At 47.4% G+C, this 17,658-nt stretch overlaps 3 protein-coding genes across 4 annotated transcripts; 2 read left to right on the forward strand and 1 right to left on the reverse strand.

Moving 5' to 3' along the window:
• The first annotated feature begins 255 nt into the window (after positions 1 to 255).
• LOC101756326 (protein MALE DISCOVERER 2) lies at positions 256 to 4,292 on the forward strand. Of its 2 annotated transcripts, XM_004961723.4 has the most exons (8): positions 256 to 847; positions 954 to 1,089; positions 1,358 to 1,429; positions 2,010 to 2,153; positions 2,235 to 2,728; positions 2,894 to 3,084; positions 3,167 to 3,299; positions 3,481 to 4,292. In XM_004961723.4, exons 1-8 carry the CDS (start codon positions 757 to 759, stop codon positions 4,050 to 4,052), a joined length of 1,833 nt encoding a protein of 610 aa, XP_004961780.1. In that variant the 5' UTR covers positions 256 to 756; the 3' UTR covers positions 4,053 to 4,292. The 2 variants fall into 2 exon arrangements, with proteins under 2 accessions (XP_004961780.1, XP_022681165.1); XM_022825430.1 differs by lacking the exon at positions 1,358 to 1,429.
• A 2,628-nt stretch (positions 4,293 to 6,920) lies between these two features.
• Positions 6,921 to 10,827, forward strand: LOC101756731 (sorting and assembly machinery component 50 homolog A). Its single transcript, XM_004961724.2, has 4 exons — positions 6,921 to 7,500; positions 9,187 to 9,669; positions 9,827 to 10,339; positions 10,440 to 10,827. The coding sequence occupies exons 1-4, from the start codon at positions 6,985 to 6,987 to the stop codon at positions 10,521 to 10,523; spliced, it is 1,596 nt and encodes a 531-aa protein (XP_004961781.1). The 5' UTR covers positions 6,921 to 6,984; the 3' UTR covers positions 10,524 to 10,827.
• A 297-nt stretch (positions 10,828 to 11,124) lies between these two features.
• On the reverse strand, positions 11,125 to 16,220 carry LOC101757151. The gene is made up of 2 exons (XM_004961725.3): positions 14,219 to 16,220; positions 11,125 to 11,968 (listed from the first exon to the last, which is right to left on the reverse strand). The coding sequence occupies exon 1, from the start codon at positions 15,908 to 15,910 to the stop codon at positions 14,249 to 14,251; it is 1,662 nt and encodes a 553-aa protein (XP_004961782.1). The 5' UTR covers positions 15,911 to 16,220; the 3' UTR covers positions 11,125 to 11,968; positions 14,219 to 14,248.
• Between the last annotated feature and the right edge of the window lie 1,438 nt (positions 16,221 to 17,658).

The raw sequence follows: 17,658 nt of genomic DNA on the forward strand, positions 1-17,658 counted from the left end.
GTGATACTAATTACGGGAGCTGATTTCCTCTTCTCCTTCCTTCACCGACATTGGAGGAGCCGATCGAGCAACAAATTATGCATCCTCCGACTCCAACCTCTAACACAACAGTGCGGGTGTCAGCAGGAACCGGAGCCGGCCGGAACTCCTCCAAACGCGTCCTTTATATTGCCTAGTATAGCTTTGATTCTTTAGAGCGACAGGAACTGATCAACTGAAGCCGCCTCTTCCCCGCAACCGACTTGAACGTTTCCCTTCACTTTAGCGTGCGCTTCCACTTCCACGACCACGTGACGTCGGACTCCGCGTCCCGTTCCGCTTTTCCATTCCACCTGCATTTCACACTTTCCCCTGTTCTTGCCTCTCCTTTTCCTTGTCTACTGCAAGTACTGGTCGCAATTTTCCGCTAAAGAAAAGCACCGGCAGCATTTTTTTTCCCCACCGATCCATCAAGATAGGGTCCTTCTCGGAGGAGCGGATTGGGCAGCTGCCCGCTTATTGACTCGTTCCTGGCGGCTATTGTGAAATTCTTTAGCCTGTCCTATTGGCTTTCTTCCCGTAATCCGCTTCTCCATTTTCTGGCCACCGACCCAAACCACGCGGCTTGTTCTTGTGGAATCCATCTCAAGGGCGGAGGAAAGGTAGGATCTTCGGCGCCGATTCTTGGAGGAGCAACTCGTTCTTCGAGGAAAACCAGCGGGTTTTGGTGCTTCTTTAGGGTTGTGTTCTTGCGAAGTTGCTCTTAAGACTTCAGGCATGGGGACTTGTCGGAGGAGAGTCCCGGCGGTGTGTTTCTTCTTCTGGTTTTTGATGGGGTTTCAGCTGTGCGCGTCTCTCAATCATGAAGGTACTGGGTTTGTGGTCTGGATCGCTTGCTTGGGTGGGTCTTTCACTCTTTTGTCTCTCCAACCTTTGTTTTGACAATGTTTTGGGGGTTCTTTGCTGAATTGCAGGTGCTGCTCTGCTGAAATTTAAAGAGGTGGTCGATGCGGACCCGTATGGCGCTCTCAAGAGTTGGGATGAAGGGAGTATGAGCCCTTGTTCTTGGTTCGGTGTGGAGTGCTCTGATGATGGACTGGTCATGACCCTGTAAGTTGTTCTCTTTTGCACAGCAAAAGACAAGTACACACAAAAAAAAAATCATTTGTGGATATATATTTATGAACTATCTAAAATAACCTGTGATGTTAGGAATCATAGCTTAGTCCGTGGAGGTGTCCGTCTACGCATTCGTGTTTTCTCTAGTGTAAAGTAGCGATATTTATTTTGTGCTTGAATTTAGAGCATAATACTATGTGGTTGTTTCTAATTAATCATGTCTATGTGTTACCCTAAATCTGAGTATGCAATTATGCAGGAACTTAGCAAATCTTGGTCTAAAGGGTGTTTTACCTCCTGAGATTGGAAAGCTTGTGCATATGAAATCTCTGTAAGCACATTCTATACTTGCTTCAGGAGTATTTTGCTTTTGCTGATGCGTATTTTACACATTGATTTGGAAACTTTTAATCAGTATGATTTCTTAATTCTAAATTTTGATGGCCTCAGGATCTTAAGCCTTTCAGATGTAAATTCAGGAATGTCATCTAGTGTTTTAGTTTTGTTTCTGAGTATCTAGTTAGATAAAGCAGGGTTGTTTCTTATTTGATGCGCTTACTGTAATAAACCTTTGAGTTTAGTTGGAACTTAAACAAATGAATACCTTAGAATGGGTTTGGAAAAAAAAAGAAAGATAAGCTGTTGTCATGCAAATATCCACTTACAAATCCTATCTTGGATGACCTTTTTCTTAAAATAAAAAATCCTTGGTTATTGTAGCCTGTGGTTTACAAATTTGAATTTAAAGAACTTCTTCCTATCATCAGTTGGAAGTTCATCTGATGAATAGTGCATGCCTACTCAACCAAAAAGATCTTATTTCAATGTTTGTATCTGCAGTTTTGTATTTGCCTTTTTGGAAGGTTTACCAACTGCTTGGTATCCTGATTTAGTTTTGTTTTCCCATACAGCATTCTTCACAACAACTCGTTCTATGGTATCATACCTACAGAAATAGGACATCTACAGGATATAAAGATGCTGGATCTGGGATATAATAATTTCAGTGGATCAATTCCATCAGAGTTGCAAAACATTTTATCCCTAGAATTTCTGTGAGTGAGAACTTCATGTAACAAGTGTTTCTCTCAGATTAACTTCACTACCTGACATTGATTTCATTGTTCGAGGTACAGATTTCTTAAAGGCAACAGGCTTTCCGGGGGTTTACCGGTTGGATTACATGAGCTAACTAGGATATGTGAATCTGAAAATCAAGACATAAATTGGTTAAACAGGGTACTCACTGCAAGGTTTGCTACGATCAGAGTCAGAAGACTGTTACTGAGCAAACGAAAAGATTCCGAAATGATTCACATTCCAGAGCATCGAGTAAGGATACCCCCCTTCCAGAGGGGGTTTCCACCGCTGAATTCTCCACTGGCACCATCTCCTCCTGAACCCATTCCAACCCCTCCTGCATCACCCCCCATAGAGCAAACTAAAAGCAAAGAGAACAAGAGCAACAGTAGTTCAAAAATATATGCATCGATTGGAGCAACTTTTGGGTTTTTGGTGGTAGCCTTGTCAGCTGTATGCTTCTTTTACTACTGCCACAGGAAGACTAGCACTGTTGTACCCTTGTCTGCAACCACTTCAAGCAAGCAATTACAAACCACTGCCATGGAAGGTTGGTAGATGTGCTAATGTTTTGCCATGCAGTTTTGTTCAATGCTAACTTTTCTGTAGTCGTTTCTATTTCTGTAGTTTGCTTATGGCTAGGGTGAACATTGCATATTGCTTTACTCCAATACACAAACAGAACAGAGGCAAATTCTAACCCCTATTTATGCAGGGATAACTATATTCAGACGGTCTGAGCTTGAAACAGCCTGTGAAGGTTTCAGCAACATAATTGGCACACTACCTGGATTTACACTGTATAAAGGAACTCTCCCCTGCGGAGCGGAAATAGCTGTGGTGTCTACAATGGTAGCTTATGCGGGAGGTTGGTCTGCTATAGCTGAAGCACATTTCATGAACAAGGTATAAGTTGGTTTTTCTCTCCCATTCCTTTTCCAAACTGTAAGAGCTGGTTTTTGAGCATGATTATACTTTGCATTTCTAGGTGGAAGCATTATCAAAGGTAAACCATAAGAATCTTATGAACCTTGTGGGTTACTGTGAAGATGAAACACCATTTATTCGGATGATGGTGTTCGAATATGTTTCAAATGGATCACTATTCGAGCGCTTGCATGGTAAATTCAATTGTGAGCTACCTTTTTGTTTTAAGGGTACATTGTGGGGTATTGTGAGGCTGCAAAGACCTTGTTATCTGTTATTGACAGTCTTCACACTAGGGCTTATGGAATTAGCAACTGTTGACGTGATATTCATATTAGTATTTTGCTAAGCACCATCAAAACATTGTTATTGCAGTTAAAGAAGCCGAGCACTTGGATTGGCAATCGCGCCTACGGATAGCTATGGGAGTAGTGTACTGTCTGAGCTACAGGCACCAGCAGAACATTCCTGTAACCCTAAGGAGTCTAAACAGTTCATGCATATACTTGACTGAAGATGATGCCACAAAGGTTTCAGACATCAGCTTTGGCGCTGGCAAGAAAGAAGATGAAGATGAAGATGAAGATGATGCTCCTGATGAGTACAGCACAGTGTATAAGTTCGCTTTGCTACTACTTGAGACGATCTCTGGAAGGCGTCCATATTCTGACGATGATGGCCTCCTTGTTCTATGGTCACAGAGATATCTTAATGGTGTTAGCCCCGTGATGGGTATGGTCGACCCAACGCTAAATTCAGTCCCTGAGGAGCATGTCAGGGCATTCTCAGAGCTGATTCGTTTATGCATAACCGAGGACCGAAGGCGGAGACCGACAATGGCAGAGCTAACCAAGAGGATGCAAGAAATCACTGGGATCACTCAAGATCAGGCGATTCCGAGGAAAAGTGCTCTGTGGTGGGCTGAACTTGAAATCATTTCGGCATAGAGACAGTCAATTGTGCTAACTTGCAGCAACTCTGCAATTCTGACCATTTGCTAGGAGAAATATAGAAGATTGTACAGTTTAGTACTTTTAGGCAGGGCTTACAGTTGTACAGATATGCCTGAGTACGCCATTCTTTCATTCTTTTTTATTTACCAAGCATTCTTTCATTCTTTGCTCTATGAGGAGCAGATAAATCTTGGAAAACCTGTAAAGTTTATACCATTTCTTGTATCAGTCAAATATGAGCAAAGTGAACACATGCATATGTGTTCTCAGCATTCCTACTGAAAAACATTTGTTAATTTCCACAGTTTTGAAATCGATACATGTGGCATGCCAAAGGCAAATTGGCAATCACCGGCTGGTTTTATTGAAGGCGTGGAATATGAAAAGAAACATGAAAACAGCCATCCCTAATATGTGCAATTTGGCTCTCACGTCGATCAAAAGTGCCATCATCTTCTGTTATTCCCCGCATTGCTTCTCCGCGCGTTGGTGAGCCACGACTCGGACGGCGGCGACAACGGCGGCATCTTGACCGACATCGAGCGCAGCATCGAGGCCCCTGGCTTACCGCTCCGCCTCTCCCTGCCGATCCTTGGGCTGTCGCCGCCGTCCGTTCCAGAGCGGGTCAGCCTGCTCAGAGCCTTCCTTGCGTCGGCGCAGTACCTCTTGCTCGTGCCGAGGAGCGCCATGCCCCACCCTGGATTCGACCACTCCTTGCCACTGCCGCTCTTCTCATCGTGCCAGCGCGACAGGCCGCTGTCGCGTAGCTTCCGCTCCTTCTCCAGGACATCGCCTAGCGTGATGCTCCGGCGAGGAGGAGAGGACGCGGCGGCAGAGACGACGTCGGCGCGCGGCGTCCGGGAACGCGCCGGGCTACGCTGGAAACCGAGGAGCACCGGCTTGGCGCTCCAGGGGACGAAGAACATGAACCCGCACGCCCTCGGGGTCATCCGGTCGCCTTGCGCGTCCTCGTTGACGCGCGGCGGGGGCTGCGCCTGTGCCGCTGCCGCGTCCGTGCACTGGCGCGGCAGGGTGTGTTTGGGCTGCTCGCGGGCGAGAGCGCGGCGCCGTATGTGCGCGACGTCGTGCCTGGCTCTGGCCGGGGCCTCGGCGTCCTTGGCGTGCCTTGACTTGGAGCGCAGCAAGGGCGACCGCCTCCTCGGGTGCTTGTCCGCGGACGTGGTGGCGATGGCATTGGCGGCCGGGAGGAAGCGGTCCATGATGAAGCTCGGCGAGCGGCGCGAGCCGAAGACGCCGTCGATGGCGCTCAGCCGTGCGGAGAGCGCGGCGAGCCGGTCGGAGGACGAGATCCTGTCAAGAGCTTCGGAGAAGGTGTCGTCGTCATGGCCGCTGCTCGAGTCGGTGGTGTTGCTGTGGTGGTAGGCCCGCGCGCGGCACGGGCCGCCGCACCGCCCCGGCGGTGGCTTCGGCAGCAGCGGCACCTCCCGCTCCTTGCCTCCTCCGCCAGCACACGCCGCGCTCTTGGGCACGCCCGGCGAGCTCTCCCACTTGAACGGCACATGGCCGCGCTGCGGGGACGCGTCGGCGCGGCCGCGGCGCGAGGCGGGCGACGCGTCGGCGGCCCGCCCGCAGCACGAGCGGCGCGGCGTCGGGAGCGGCGACTCGAGCAGCTGCGCGACGACGTGCCCGCTGCTGCCCTTCCGCCGCCTCCGGTGATCGAGGCCAACGGTCACCGCGACGTCCATTCCGCCGCCGCCCGCCGCTCCCCGTAAGCAGCAGCAACTACTACGGCGGCATCGCATGCACGCACCACCAACGCGGGAGGCGTATAAAAGGCAGGCGCTGCGTGGTCCGGTGGTTGGAGATCGATATGCGCGCGGGCGCGGGCACTGCTGGAGCGAATCGGCAAAGGCTCTAGAGACGATGGTGGTTGGGCGTTGGTCGGTTGGACCTCCATGGAGTGAGCTCCCTACTTCTCGTGAAGGCGTTTATAGGCCTCGATGGAGGTTGCCGAAAGGGGAGCTGGCGCGCGCGGCGCGCTTGTGGCGAAAGGTTATCTTATTTGCAAGTGTGCACCTCCACGGCTCCACCACTTGCACAGCCGCTTGTTGAGCAGCTTTCGTTCAAAATTTTGAAACTTTTGATTATGAATGGTTTTCAAAGTAAGTGGTTCGGAAACATAAAAAAATCATATTCATAGATCATCTTGAAAAATACTTCCGTAACATCATAAATTTATTCTATTTGTTAGCATATTAGAATAGATCAATGGTGGTCAAAATGTAAGATGTGACTGGATAAAGTATTATTTCGATTGCTCTAACTACACAAGAGTTGAGCTACAGCTGAGAATGTGCTGTCCAATTCTAAAAGAGAATTTGTGCTCGCTGTCGCTGAAGATCGACGCTGTGGATGCAGAACCGCATATAATCCCAAGTGTTTTTAGACGAACAGATCAGATCCAGCACAGGACATGACAGTAACATTGGCAGTACAGGTACTGAATCAGCGGCAGCAAATTTTAGGTGATGGTTTACGCGGGGACGAGGTGTTAAATGCTGTTGCTGTTTGTGCTACTACTGACTTGACAACATCCTACTGAGGTTAATTATCGTTTCTCATTATGTGTTACGGTGCTGACTTGACTAGTGTTTTAATGCATCATGTACGTGTGAAATCTCAGAACAACCTACTGGCTCCTACTTACATAGTTACATCCTGCAAGTGTGGTTTAACCAAGAGTGTTTATTTCTGCTATTTGTATTGGGACACAGAAATGTTCTTCTTTTCCTGATTTTAAGTGGGCCGTCAGGCGCCACCGGTGCGTTCGGTGCAAATCCAGCCCGCTAAAGCCCAAGGCCCATCCTTTAATGGCAGCTCATTCGGCTTATTCGCCACGGGGGGCGCACGTCTTGCTAAACACGAAGAAGCGCCGCTCTCCCCCAGCTTCCCCCAAACCCCAACCATGTCTGCCGCCGCCGAACCCGCCGCCGACCAAAACCCTAAGCCTAAGGACGCCAAGCCCCACGAGCCCACTGCCGAAGCCGGAGCCGAGTTCGCGGAGGAAGAGTACGAAGAGGATGGAGAGGAGTACGAGGAGGAGGAGGAGGAGGAGCTGGACGGGCCCGCGGCCGCGGCGGCGGAGCGGGAGCGGGTGCAGTCCGTGTTCCGGAGGCTGTCGTCCGACCCCGTGGGCATCCGCGTCCACGACGTGATCATCAAGGGCAACACCAAGACGCGGGATGAGCTCATCGAGGCGGAGGTCGCCGACCTGCTCCGCGCCGCCCCCACCGTGCAGGACCTGCTCCGGGCCGCCAGCGTCGCCACCGGCCGGCTGCACAGGCTCGACGTCTTCGACGCCGTCAAGATCACGCTCGACGCGGGGCCACCCGAGCTGCCCGGCACCACCAACGTTGTCGTCGAGGTCGTCGAGGCCGCCAACCCCCTCACCGGTACCGCCGGCGTATACTCGAAGCCCGAGGTGAGCTCTCTTCTTGGTTCGGTTGTATAGATATTGCATTGGGTGATCAAATTGAGTGTGGCTTGAGGCATGAGGTAATGGTTACCAATACAGTGAGGTCCGGATGGGGATCTAGATTCATAGTCGTCAATTCTAGGGGAAGTTTTTGAGATCCTGTTTTTATGTAACGATGAACCTGAAGAGCGATATAAATAAGTCTCTAAGTACATGAAGTTTGTAAGAAGTGCAGCCAATAGTTTGGCCAATCTCTTGATAATGGAGGCCCATTACTTCGTTTTCTTTGCTGATAAATACACTGGCATGCTTTAGTGTTTAGCATACCTTTTTTTATTGTATGCATACCAAGTCCCGGTAACATTTTTGCTCTTCCCTTGTGTTCATTGGATATACCTTTTGCGAATATCAGACACTGAATGGGGAATAATGGAAACATCGGAGGAGATTATTTTCTTCAGTACCAAGTTCACTGGATAATTTACTTTCGTTCTGTAGTTGGACATATAATTTCATAAACAATGTACTGCTCAAAAGTAGGGTTATTGGTACTTATCTGACAATCCGTAGTTCTCAGATATACTCATTGTAGTCACCAAATTGTTCTACAGCAAGCAGCAATTGTCTGTTAGTAGTTGAGCTTAAGTTATTATAAATGGTTGTCAGTTGATAGAAATACAAAGAGCATGTTTATCTTTTCTTTCAGAACTTAAAGCTGTGGACTGATGCTTGGTTTTTAGAGTTGGAGGTCAAAACCATCCCAGTCCCAACATGTTAGCCCAAATAAGGCCATATGGCAATTTTTCTGTCAGTTCAAGCGGTGAATTCGCTTGTCGAAATTAAGCATAGAATTGTTGATGTTTTATATCAGTTTATTTAATATATAATTGTGTTTTGTCCGTTTGCCCTTTGGCACATCCTTAATCTGCTCTATACACTTCTTTATTTTTTGGAAAACACTAGGACAGGATCCTACAGCATGTATAGATTATATGTTAGAAAATATGTGCAAAAAGGAAAAGGAACAAGGAGTAAGAAGAAATGTATTTACAGAAAATTGTCTAGGAGCTGCTAATGAAACTGTTGGCTTTGCTCTTTGGATAACCAAGGAAATTCTATCATGAAATTCTTTTCTGGCCTTCCATATTGGAATGTAGTACTTGATTGAGAACCCTATTGTTCCTTGTGAGCCATATGCTCCGTGCTCCCAATACAAACACTACTGAAACTTGGTTATAAACCTTTTTCCCAGAAACCATAGAAAAGATATAATGGCTGAGGTTGAGCATAGGTTCCACTGGGTTCAATGAAAATAAAAGGTGATTAGATTGAATTTATTTTATCAGGGATAAGCCACTTATCCTCGTATTTTGGAATCTCGTTAACTTTTTTTAAGAAAGTAAATTTAATCTTTTTCCAGGTTGTTAGCTCTTGTCACATACCTAATACAAACACTTAGTATAATGGAATATTTTTACTTTTCAATAACTTTCTGTAAATTTACTGGTGAAAATGTTTACTGAGCTTGTATTGTCAACATCATAAGAGGAGGAAATGCTGAATAAAACAAGAAAACCATAGAAAATGCATTACAGCATTTGATAACTGTGTAGTGAATTCCAATAAATCTTGCTACCTAATTAAGATGTTTGCACAACTGATGCATGACCCAATGACTTGCTACTCTTGTAGGCAAGATCTTGGTCGTTGGAAGGGTCACTTAAGTTGAAGAATCCGTTCGGCTATGGTGACATCTGGGATGCATCAGGTTCCTATGGTTGGGACCAAACAACAGAGGTTGGAGTTGGAATCTACCTACCAAGGTTTAAATCAATACCAACACCGTTGATGGCCCGGGCATCTTTGTCATCACAAGATTGGCTGAAGTTTTCATCATACAAGGAGCGTCTACTTGGCCTTTCATTTGGCTTGATTTCAACAATGAACCATGACTTGTCTTACAACCTTACGTGGCGTACCTTAACTGATCCGTCACGTGCCTCATCTAAGGCTATAAGGAGGCAGTTAGGGCATAACCTTCTTTCTGCATTGAAGTACACATACAAGATCGATGAGAGGGATTCACTTCTCAGGCCAACAAAAGGATATGCATTTCAGTCAACTTCTCAAGTTGGTGGTCTATGGGATAACAAGGGCTTGAGATTTTTTCGGCAGGTTATACCCTCATCCTTGTTTTTCATAACTTTAAATTTTTTGCTTGGCCTTCACAGTCTATGTATGAAGTAATTGCATCAAGTGTATACTATCCTATAATCATCTCGGCTGTCACCATCACTTTCTTACATAAATGCTATTGTTGGCTTTGGTTCAGGAGTTTGATGTTCGTGGCGCTGTGCCTTTGGGATTTTATAATGCTGCTCTAAATGTTGGCGTCGGAGCGGGTGTCATTTTACCACTTGGAAGGGGGTTCATGAATTCGTCTTCACCTGTGCCTGATAGGTTTTTCCTTGGAGGTCATTCTTCTCCAGTTTGCAGCTTGAGCGGGCTGTCATCCCTGCTGGGTTTTAAAACAAGAGGAGTTGGCCCAACAGAAGCACGGAGGCTTGTACCCAATGAATCAGACAGTGGCTCTGCTCCGGCTCCAGGAAGGGATTACTTGGGAGGTGATCTGGCTGTGTCTGCCTTTGCTGACCTTTCTTTTGATCTGCCACTGAAGTTATTCAGAGATGCTGGAATCCACGGTCATGCATTTCTGGCTGCTGGGAACCTTACGAAATTGTCGGAGGGCGAGTACAAGAATTTCTCAGTATCTGATTTTAAGCGCACATTCAGGAGCTCTGCTGGTGCTGGCATTATTTTGCCTACTAAACTTTTCCGGGTGGAGGTACGTTCCCTTTCCCCTTTTCAACTCATGGTTTCCATATTAGTATAGATATCTGCTTGACTGCTTTGAGATTAACATCATCTTTTCCATCTTTATCCAGGTGAATTATTGTTACATTCTGAAGCAAGCTGAGCATGACAGTGGAAAGACCGGAATCCAGTTCAGCTTCTCCTCACCCATGTAGAAACCTGCCATGAAATGTTTTGCAGCTGAAGTAGCTTTTCTTCCCTCACCCCTGTAGACTTGCGTTCTCCATTGTTCTTTTCTTACTGAAGCAATTGCAAAACGATCGTAGTCGCATATCATTGGGTTTTCTTTTGACGCTCGTTCTTGGGCGTGAGGAGCATGAACCTAGACTTGCTCCTTCTTTTTGGTGTCTTGAGTTACTCCCCTCTTCTGACACGAAGGATTTGTCCTTCACAACTCAAATACTGCAATGGTGGATAGAATAAATTTTGGGCCAAGAATGTTTTACACCAGTTCAATTATGCCCTCCTTTCGCATTGTAAGTACACTTTTGAGATCTTGTGTGCTTGTGGTTACTGGTTAGTCGTGTATGTCCAGCAATAGGCATTAGCACATCAGATGGTTGAAATGCACCAGAATCCTTTCGCATTGTAATAACGCTTTGAGGTCTTGTGCTTGTGGTTAGTCGTGTCTGTCCGGCATAGGCATTGGCACATCAGATTATGGTTGAAATGCACCAGAACCTCAATGATCCGGGTCCTTCGCACATATAAACCTCACTTGTATCCTGAAGTGAAACGATGAGCAGAAGTTGCATCTGTTGCTAATTGCTCTGCTGCTTATTGCAATAAGGACATGTTACTCATGACTATGGTTGTATGGTTCTGGTCGTGTTGTCTATATAAAAGTAAAAGACGTTGCTCGTTCTGCTCTAATTGGGCAATCCTCGCTCCTGTTAAAATTGTAGTCTTACAGTACAGGTAACCCACTTTCAGAACTACCACTCCTGAAATTGTAGTTTTGCAGGTAGTCACCCACTTTCGGAACTACGTACCACCCATTTTGGCCGCGCTATTGATCGATGTCACCTTCCCAGGCGCTGGGTGGCCTGTGTTCTGAACGGAATGCCAATTCTGGCGGAGACGTGGAGCGCTTGATTTCGGCGCACTCCTTCCGCACCAGCTCCAATGCGGCCCCCAAGGCGCACCAGCTCCTCGGCCCCGACGCAGTGTGTTGGCCCTCTCCAGTCCGGGTGTGACTCAGAACATGACGTCCGGTGGCGACGGAGGACGAGTCCACGAAGGCGCCATCGGCGAAGTTCGAGATGCGGTTGTTCGCCGAGCGGGACGCCCAGGTGCCGAGCTAGTCATATGCGTGGCGAGCGCTTTCTCGTCGAGGCTTGGAGGCGGGCTGCCACTGCCCAGCAGCTTGCGTAACGTAGAGGAAACGCGAAACGGAGGTCGAGGAGCTGGTGCGCGTAGTGCTGCAGGTTTGACAAAAGGAAATAAATAGATACTCTTTATAAAAAAAAAGATAGATACTAGTTTATTTGGCACCAATTTTTTTTCCGCAAAGTTTGGCTGGTTTGAGACTTGAGTCCATGCGGTAGATTTGGCACACCACAGCTTTGCGTCACTCGTCACATCCCACAAGAAGCATGGCCTGCCACAATCACAACTAATTAAGGGGTGTTTGGATACAAGGTACTAAATTTTAGCAGTGTCACATCGAATGTTCAAATGCTAATTAGAAGAACTAAATATAAGCTAATTACAAAACTAATTGTACAGATGGAGTCTAATTCCCGAGACGAATCTATTAAGGCTAATTAATCCATTATTAGCAAATGATTACTGTAGCACTACATTGTCAAATCATGGACTAATTAGGCTTAATAGATTCGTCTCGCGAATTAGACTCCATGTGTGCAATTAGTTTTGTAATTAGACTATGTTTATTACTCCTAATTAGTATCAAACATCCGATGTGATATGTGTTAAAGTTTAGCAAAGGTATCCAAACATATGCCATGTCCCAGGCACACGGATCATCCCATCTCGCCCAGTAAATTCAACGGATCAATCAAAGTTCCCTGCCGCCAGCCAACAACGAGAAACCACCCGGACGCCCAGGAAAAGAGGCGAAAACGACGACACGCCGCAGGAACCAGGGCAGGGGATGACCGCCGCACAGAGATCCTAGATTCCCAGCCCGCCCTGACGCTACGCTGTTCGGCAGAGCAATCGCGTGCCGTGCCAGTCAGCCAGTGCCACCGATGGGCCCAGCAAGCCCGCAGGCTCACCGGCCAGTTCGGTGGCGCTGCCGCCGGTGGCCGTGTAGACGGGCACGATCCACAGCGGGCGCGTGCAGGAGGACCCAAGGCGGAGGCAAAGGCACGGCAGCGCAGCAGGAGCCCGGTGACAGGTCGAGGACGATCTGCCTGGGCGAACACTGGACATGTTGGGGTGGGTGGCTGGGAGCCATGTGACGTGAGACCATGTCACGCCAGCTGTGGGAAGCGAGGAACAGCATCGTGCACATACTCATGATAAAAGGACAATTGATTTATATAATACTCCCTCCATCCCAAATTATAGGTCGTTTTAGCATTTCTATATGCATAATATTTGCTATACACCTAAATATAGCATATGTCTATATGCATAATAATATCTATGAACTAAAAAACTAAAACGACCTACAATTTGGAATGGAACGACCTACAATTTGGAATGGAACGGAAGGAGTAGAGTAATAGACGCTCTGACAAACGCAAACCAAAAGTTGCAATGGCGTCGCAGCATCGGGTAAAACAGAATAGGACCATAGAACATGAAAACATATCAAAAGGTTTACAAGGAAAAAGGGAGCACATAAAGGACATTCAAAGGGTGTTTAGCCGAGGGATTGACCTTAGGCATTCTCGGAATCTTTTTCAAATCTAAGATAAACCCAACAAATTTGAACCAGAACTCCCCTATCAAACGAGCCACCATGCATGCTATACACTTCTTTTTCTTGTAGATATTTTCTCAGACTATTCAATAAAACAGAATGTGCAACTCCAGGCCATCAGCCAGCCATGAATACATGAGCATAACTATAGCAACACACATATTATCTCCAGCAGTATAACATGTCATAAGTCAACTAAATAGTGGGTAAGGCTCAGCAACAACCCTCTGAAATAGGTAAGCACAGTAATGACAGCACTGGAAGACTAGACAGAAGCGGCGTGATCTGAAACACCCCTTAGCCACTATAGTGTGCTGTGTGCGTAGCCAAAATTTGCTGAACTCATAAGCTAACAAAATAAGTTAGGCGAAAAGACGACAGAGAGTGACTAATAAGTAAACCAGTTAATAAGAAACAGAATTTAGCTTTCATATCCCTATGATAAGATAAACACGAGAGAAGATCTTTCTGCAACCAGCGTGCCTCATTGGCTGGTAAGGGTAGGCACAGAGCAGCAGCAAACAGCAAACTGGCAAAAGTCTGTATGATTCGTTGGACCAATATTTTAGCTTGAGTTCAATGCTCAATAGAATTAGAAGCTATCCGCAAACAATATTCAGGGGTCCATGTGTTATTTCTGAACTAGAGACTGATTTGGTGATTTCATTGAGTACAGATTTGCACATACAATTTACTATCAAGGAAAATACAGATCTGCACATACAATTTACTATCAAGGAAAATTCATCTGATGGCAAACGTCAGGTTTCCTCAGTATGCATGGTGATCGCACAAATCGAACAGGTCGGAAGGAACTAAGGCAACCAGCTCCACTCTACCTAGTAAACTAGTAAAGAGGAAGAACTTCATACCACACTGAGCAGATATTACCTAGCAAAGAGGTAAAAAGGCTAAACTGAGAACAGCACTGCAAGCAAATTAGAACATTGCTCCAACCTGCAGGCTTCAATTCGGCTGTCTTCAGCTTTAGTTTAGGCGTCTTCTCTTGTTCTGATGTAGGTCCCCACCATCTACATCCAAAGAACCTAAGGCATCACCTCCTCTCCTCCTCCTCAGGGATCGTGAAGACCCTGCATTACTAGGTTCTCCAGCGCTTTCAGTGAAAGCTGCATCTTCCTGAATCACAGCCATGGTGCTTGAATTAGAAGCTTGATCTGCAGCCAGTCCCGTGACAATATGAGTTCCATCAACCGGCTCAGGATTTGGTGGGTTTGATGATGTTGATGCCCCGTAATGGCTAGGCCTTACAATTCGCCTAAGTTCACTGAAAGCAGTCGCAAACCTTTCCGAGTCTTCAAGGTCAGAAAAATCAAAGTGTCGCAATAAATCCATCCCTTCTGATGGAAATGGACTTGAAGTGCGCCTTGGAAGATCGGATATATTGTTTCCAGGCTGCCCACCACTACCTGGGGCAGATGAAGCAATGGATGTAGGGTTTTCTGCTTCTCTTTGCAACCTCCTTGCTCTCAACCTAGTAGTCATTCGGCTAAAACGGCTTGCATTCGGAGGAATTTCCTGGGCAGTTGCTTCAGGAGGCCCTTCAAACCTGCTCACGCTATTCATTAAATGCTGATCAAGAATGCGCCTCCACGTAGACAAAAAACCGTGCGCCTCACCAAGCCTTCTAGATATGGGTCGCAAATGGTGAAACTGCTGCCGGAAGCTCTCTAGCCGATTGCCATGTGGCCTTGGTGGAATCTTGGGGCCAGATGCATTTCCATCCTCTGCAACCTTCTTCTCCACATCTGAACCTGAATTCCCCCTCCCATAGATAGGAGTAATGTTCCCTTCAGTCACCTCTCCTTTGCAGACAGGGCACTCCTTATGGCTAGAGTGGACATGCAACCACTGATATAAACATGGCCAGCAGAAAAGATGGCCGCAGGAGGTAACCACCGGCTCAGCAGCCATTTCAAAGCAGATATTACACTCAAACATTGCAGCACTCTTACCATGCTCGGTTCCCTCATCCTCTGAGACGCCCACAACAGCACCATCGGCAACCACCTTGTTCTCCTCCACAGTATCATGGACAGGCTCTTCTGGTTCAGGTGGTTGTGGTGGAGCATCATTCTCCAGGCTAGGGGCCTCTGAGCTGAGAGGTGGAAGGTCTGACCGGAACCGTCTTGGCCGGAAGTAGCGAGACCCACTCATGCACATCAAGCGGCGGAAGCGTTCGGCACGATCTGGGCGGAACGAAGAGGATGCGGTCGACGACGACGGCCGGTCTGCTAACCGCTCGACCAGACCCAGGTGCGCGTCGGAGAAACCGAACTCAAGCTCATCGGCGAGCACAGGTAAAGCCCCTGGAACCGGCAGGGGCGGCGGAGGCATGTAGGGCGGGAGCGCCTCGGGCGCGAACGGGTTGTAGGGCTCGTGCGCCGGGGTCGGCGGGCGCACCAAATCGGCGCGGGACGGGGAGTAGGGCGGGTGGAGCGGCTCGCCCTCCGGCGGCGGCGCGTCCGCGGAGGCGGCCGAGGAGGATGGAGACGATGACGACAGCATGGGGGTTCCGAGCGCGAGGTCGGAGCCGAGATCGGGGCGGCGGGCGCGCGGCGCGCGGGGGAGGCCGAGGTAGAGGTTCAGATCCATCCGTCTGCTGCTCCGCGCCGCGTCATCGGCGGCCATCCGGCGGGCGAGGCGCCCACCTTTAGCCACGCGCTCCCGCGCCTCTCCCTCCGCCGGCGCAGTCCCAATTCCCAAAGGCCGCGCCTTCCTATCTCCACCCCACCATGGCACGCCCCGGCGCGGGGAACGCGCTAGCAGGCCCGCGGGGCGCCGCGGGAGCTGGGCGCATAGAGGGCACCGATCGCCGCGGGGGTTGCGGTCGGTGACTATGGCTCCGGATGCGGTGGAGTTGGTGGCTGCGGTGGGGCGGCGGCGGCGAGGAGGGGTGGGGAATTGGGAATGGATGCGGGGGGAGAGAGAGAGAGAAAGGGAGGAAGGGGAATGGGAGGCACGCGGTCCGTGCGCAAGGTTTTTGTTGTTGCGGGAACAGAGCGCCACGTCAGCGCGCACCTGCCCCCACCGGTGGAAAGGAGGCTGGTTCGACGAGTCCACCGGCCGGGCTGTCTTGCGGCCCGCTTACGGAAAGGATACGTAGAGTCCCTATGGGCTTCAGCTACATGGGATCTGGCCCAGCTTAGTTTGGTGTTCTACCCAAAATGATCTACACGCTACGTCACTATTCCATTCCGCAAAAAAAAAATGCATCTACCGTAACAAAAAAAGGTAATCACTTCCCGTGGAGGTAGGAGTGGGAGCAATTCCATCCACTACCGAGGGTGTTGGGTTGGTATTGCAGGTGATGGGGTGGGAGTGGGCTGAATGCCGGCTGGTATTAGGCTCCATTTCCAATTCAGAATTCCAGAGCATCCAAACAACCGATATTCGGAACTATCAATGCCAATTCCAAATTCTGAGGTTCAATATCTACATCCAAATGCTACCTTAGTGAAACCAATTTTGTTAGGTTTGTTTTATTTTTCTTTATGCATTAAAATTCTTAAACTCTAGGAAAAACTAATAAAAATTAGGTGTTTATTTAGTGCCTTATATTTAAGGTATTTAAATAAATACTTAATCTTTATAAAATGTATAAAATTCTGAATAATGATTTCTTAATTAAAAATAATAATAATTAGGAATTAGGTTTTGAGATTACTAATTATTTAATAACCCTTTTATAATAAATTAAAATACTTAAGGTTAGATTAGTTAAAGAATTAATTTGAGGATTAATCTTTTATGGGTAGATTAGTGTTGGCTTGCAACTTTATCATGAAGATAAGTTGTATAGTCAGTGTTTCAAAAGATTTTGCATATTCTAACTGTGACTTGATCATATCGTAGAACCTGAAGCTCCTGACGTGGATTTCGTGGAATTATCTAAAGAACGATGTTCCTTTTGTTGAAGGATCTCCTGAAGGAACTAACATTTTTGTGACCCCAAGCAAGCCCCGAAGCATCTAAACCTATTATTTTATGAATTCATATTTCATGGTCCAAATTATTGGTTATTTCTTTACTTATATATTAAGTCTAGGAGTTGATTGAAAACTTAATTTTATGCACAATCCATCCTTGTTATAGGATATCCTTGCCACTAGTAATGTCCTATGCTTAGCATTGCTTAGACTTGCAACCTTCCTGAGCAACTCCTGTTGCTCAGCAACTTAAGGATAATATGGTTCATACACTTGGATCAAGGAAATGGCCTGGTTTTGAAAGATGTGGGCAAAAACTAGAGATGGTAGTTCTGCCTACTGAGAATGAAGGTGTTTAAGTTCCGTTCATTGTTTTAACTACTGATCAAGTGATTTTACATGGTTGCTTACTGGGATAGGGAACCAGCAAGCCTGGTAGGTTAGTTGGCT

This window comes from Setaria italica, chromosome III (assembly GCF_000263155.2).
Source record: "Setaria italica strain Yugu1 chromosome III, Setaria_italica_v2.0, whole genome shotgun sequence".
NCBI lineage: Eukaryota > Viridiplantae > Streptophyta > Magnoliopsida > Poales > Poaceae > Setaria > Setaria italica.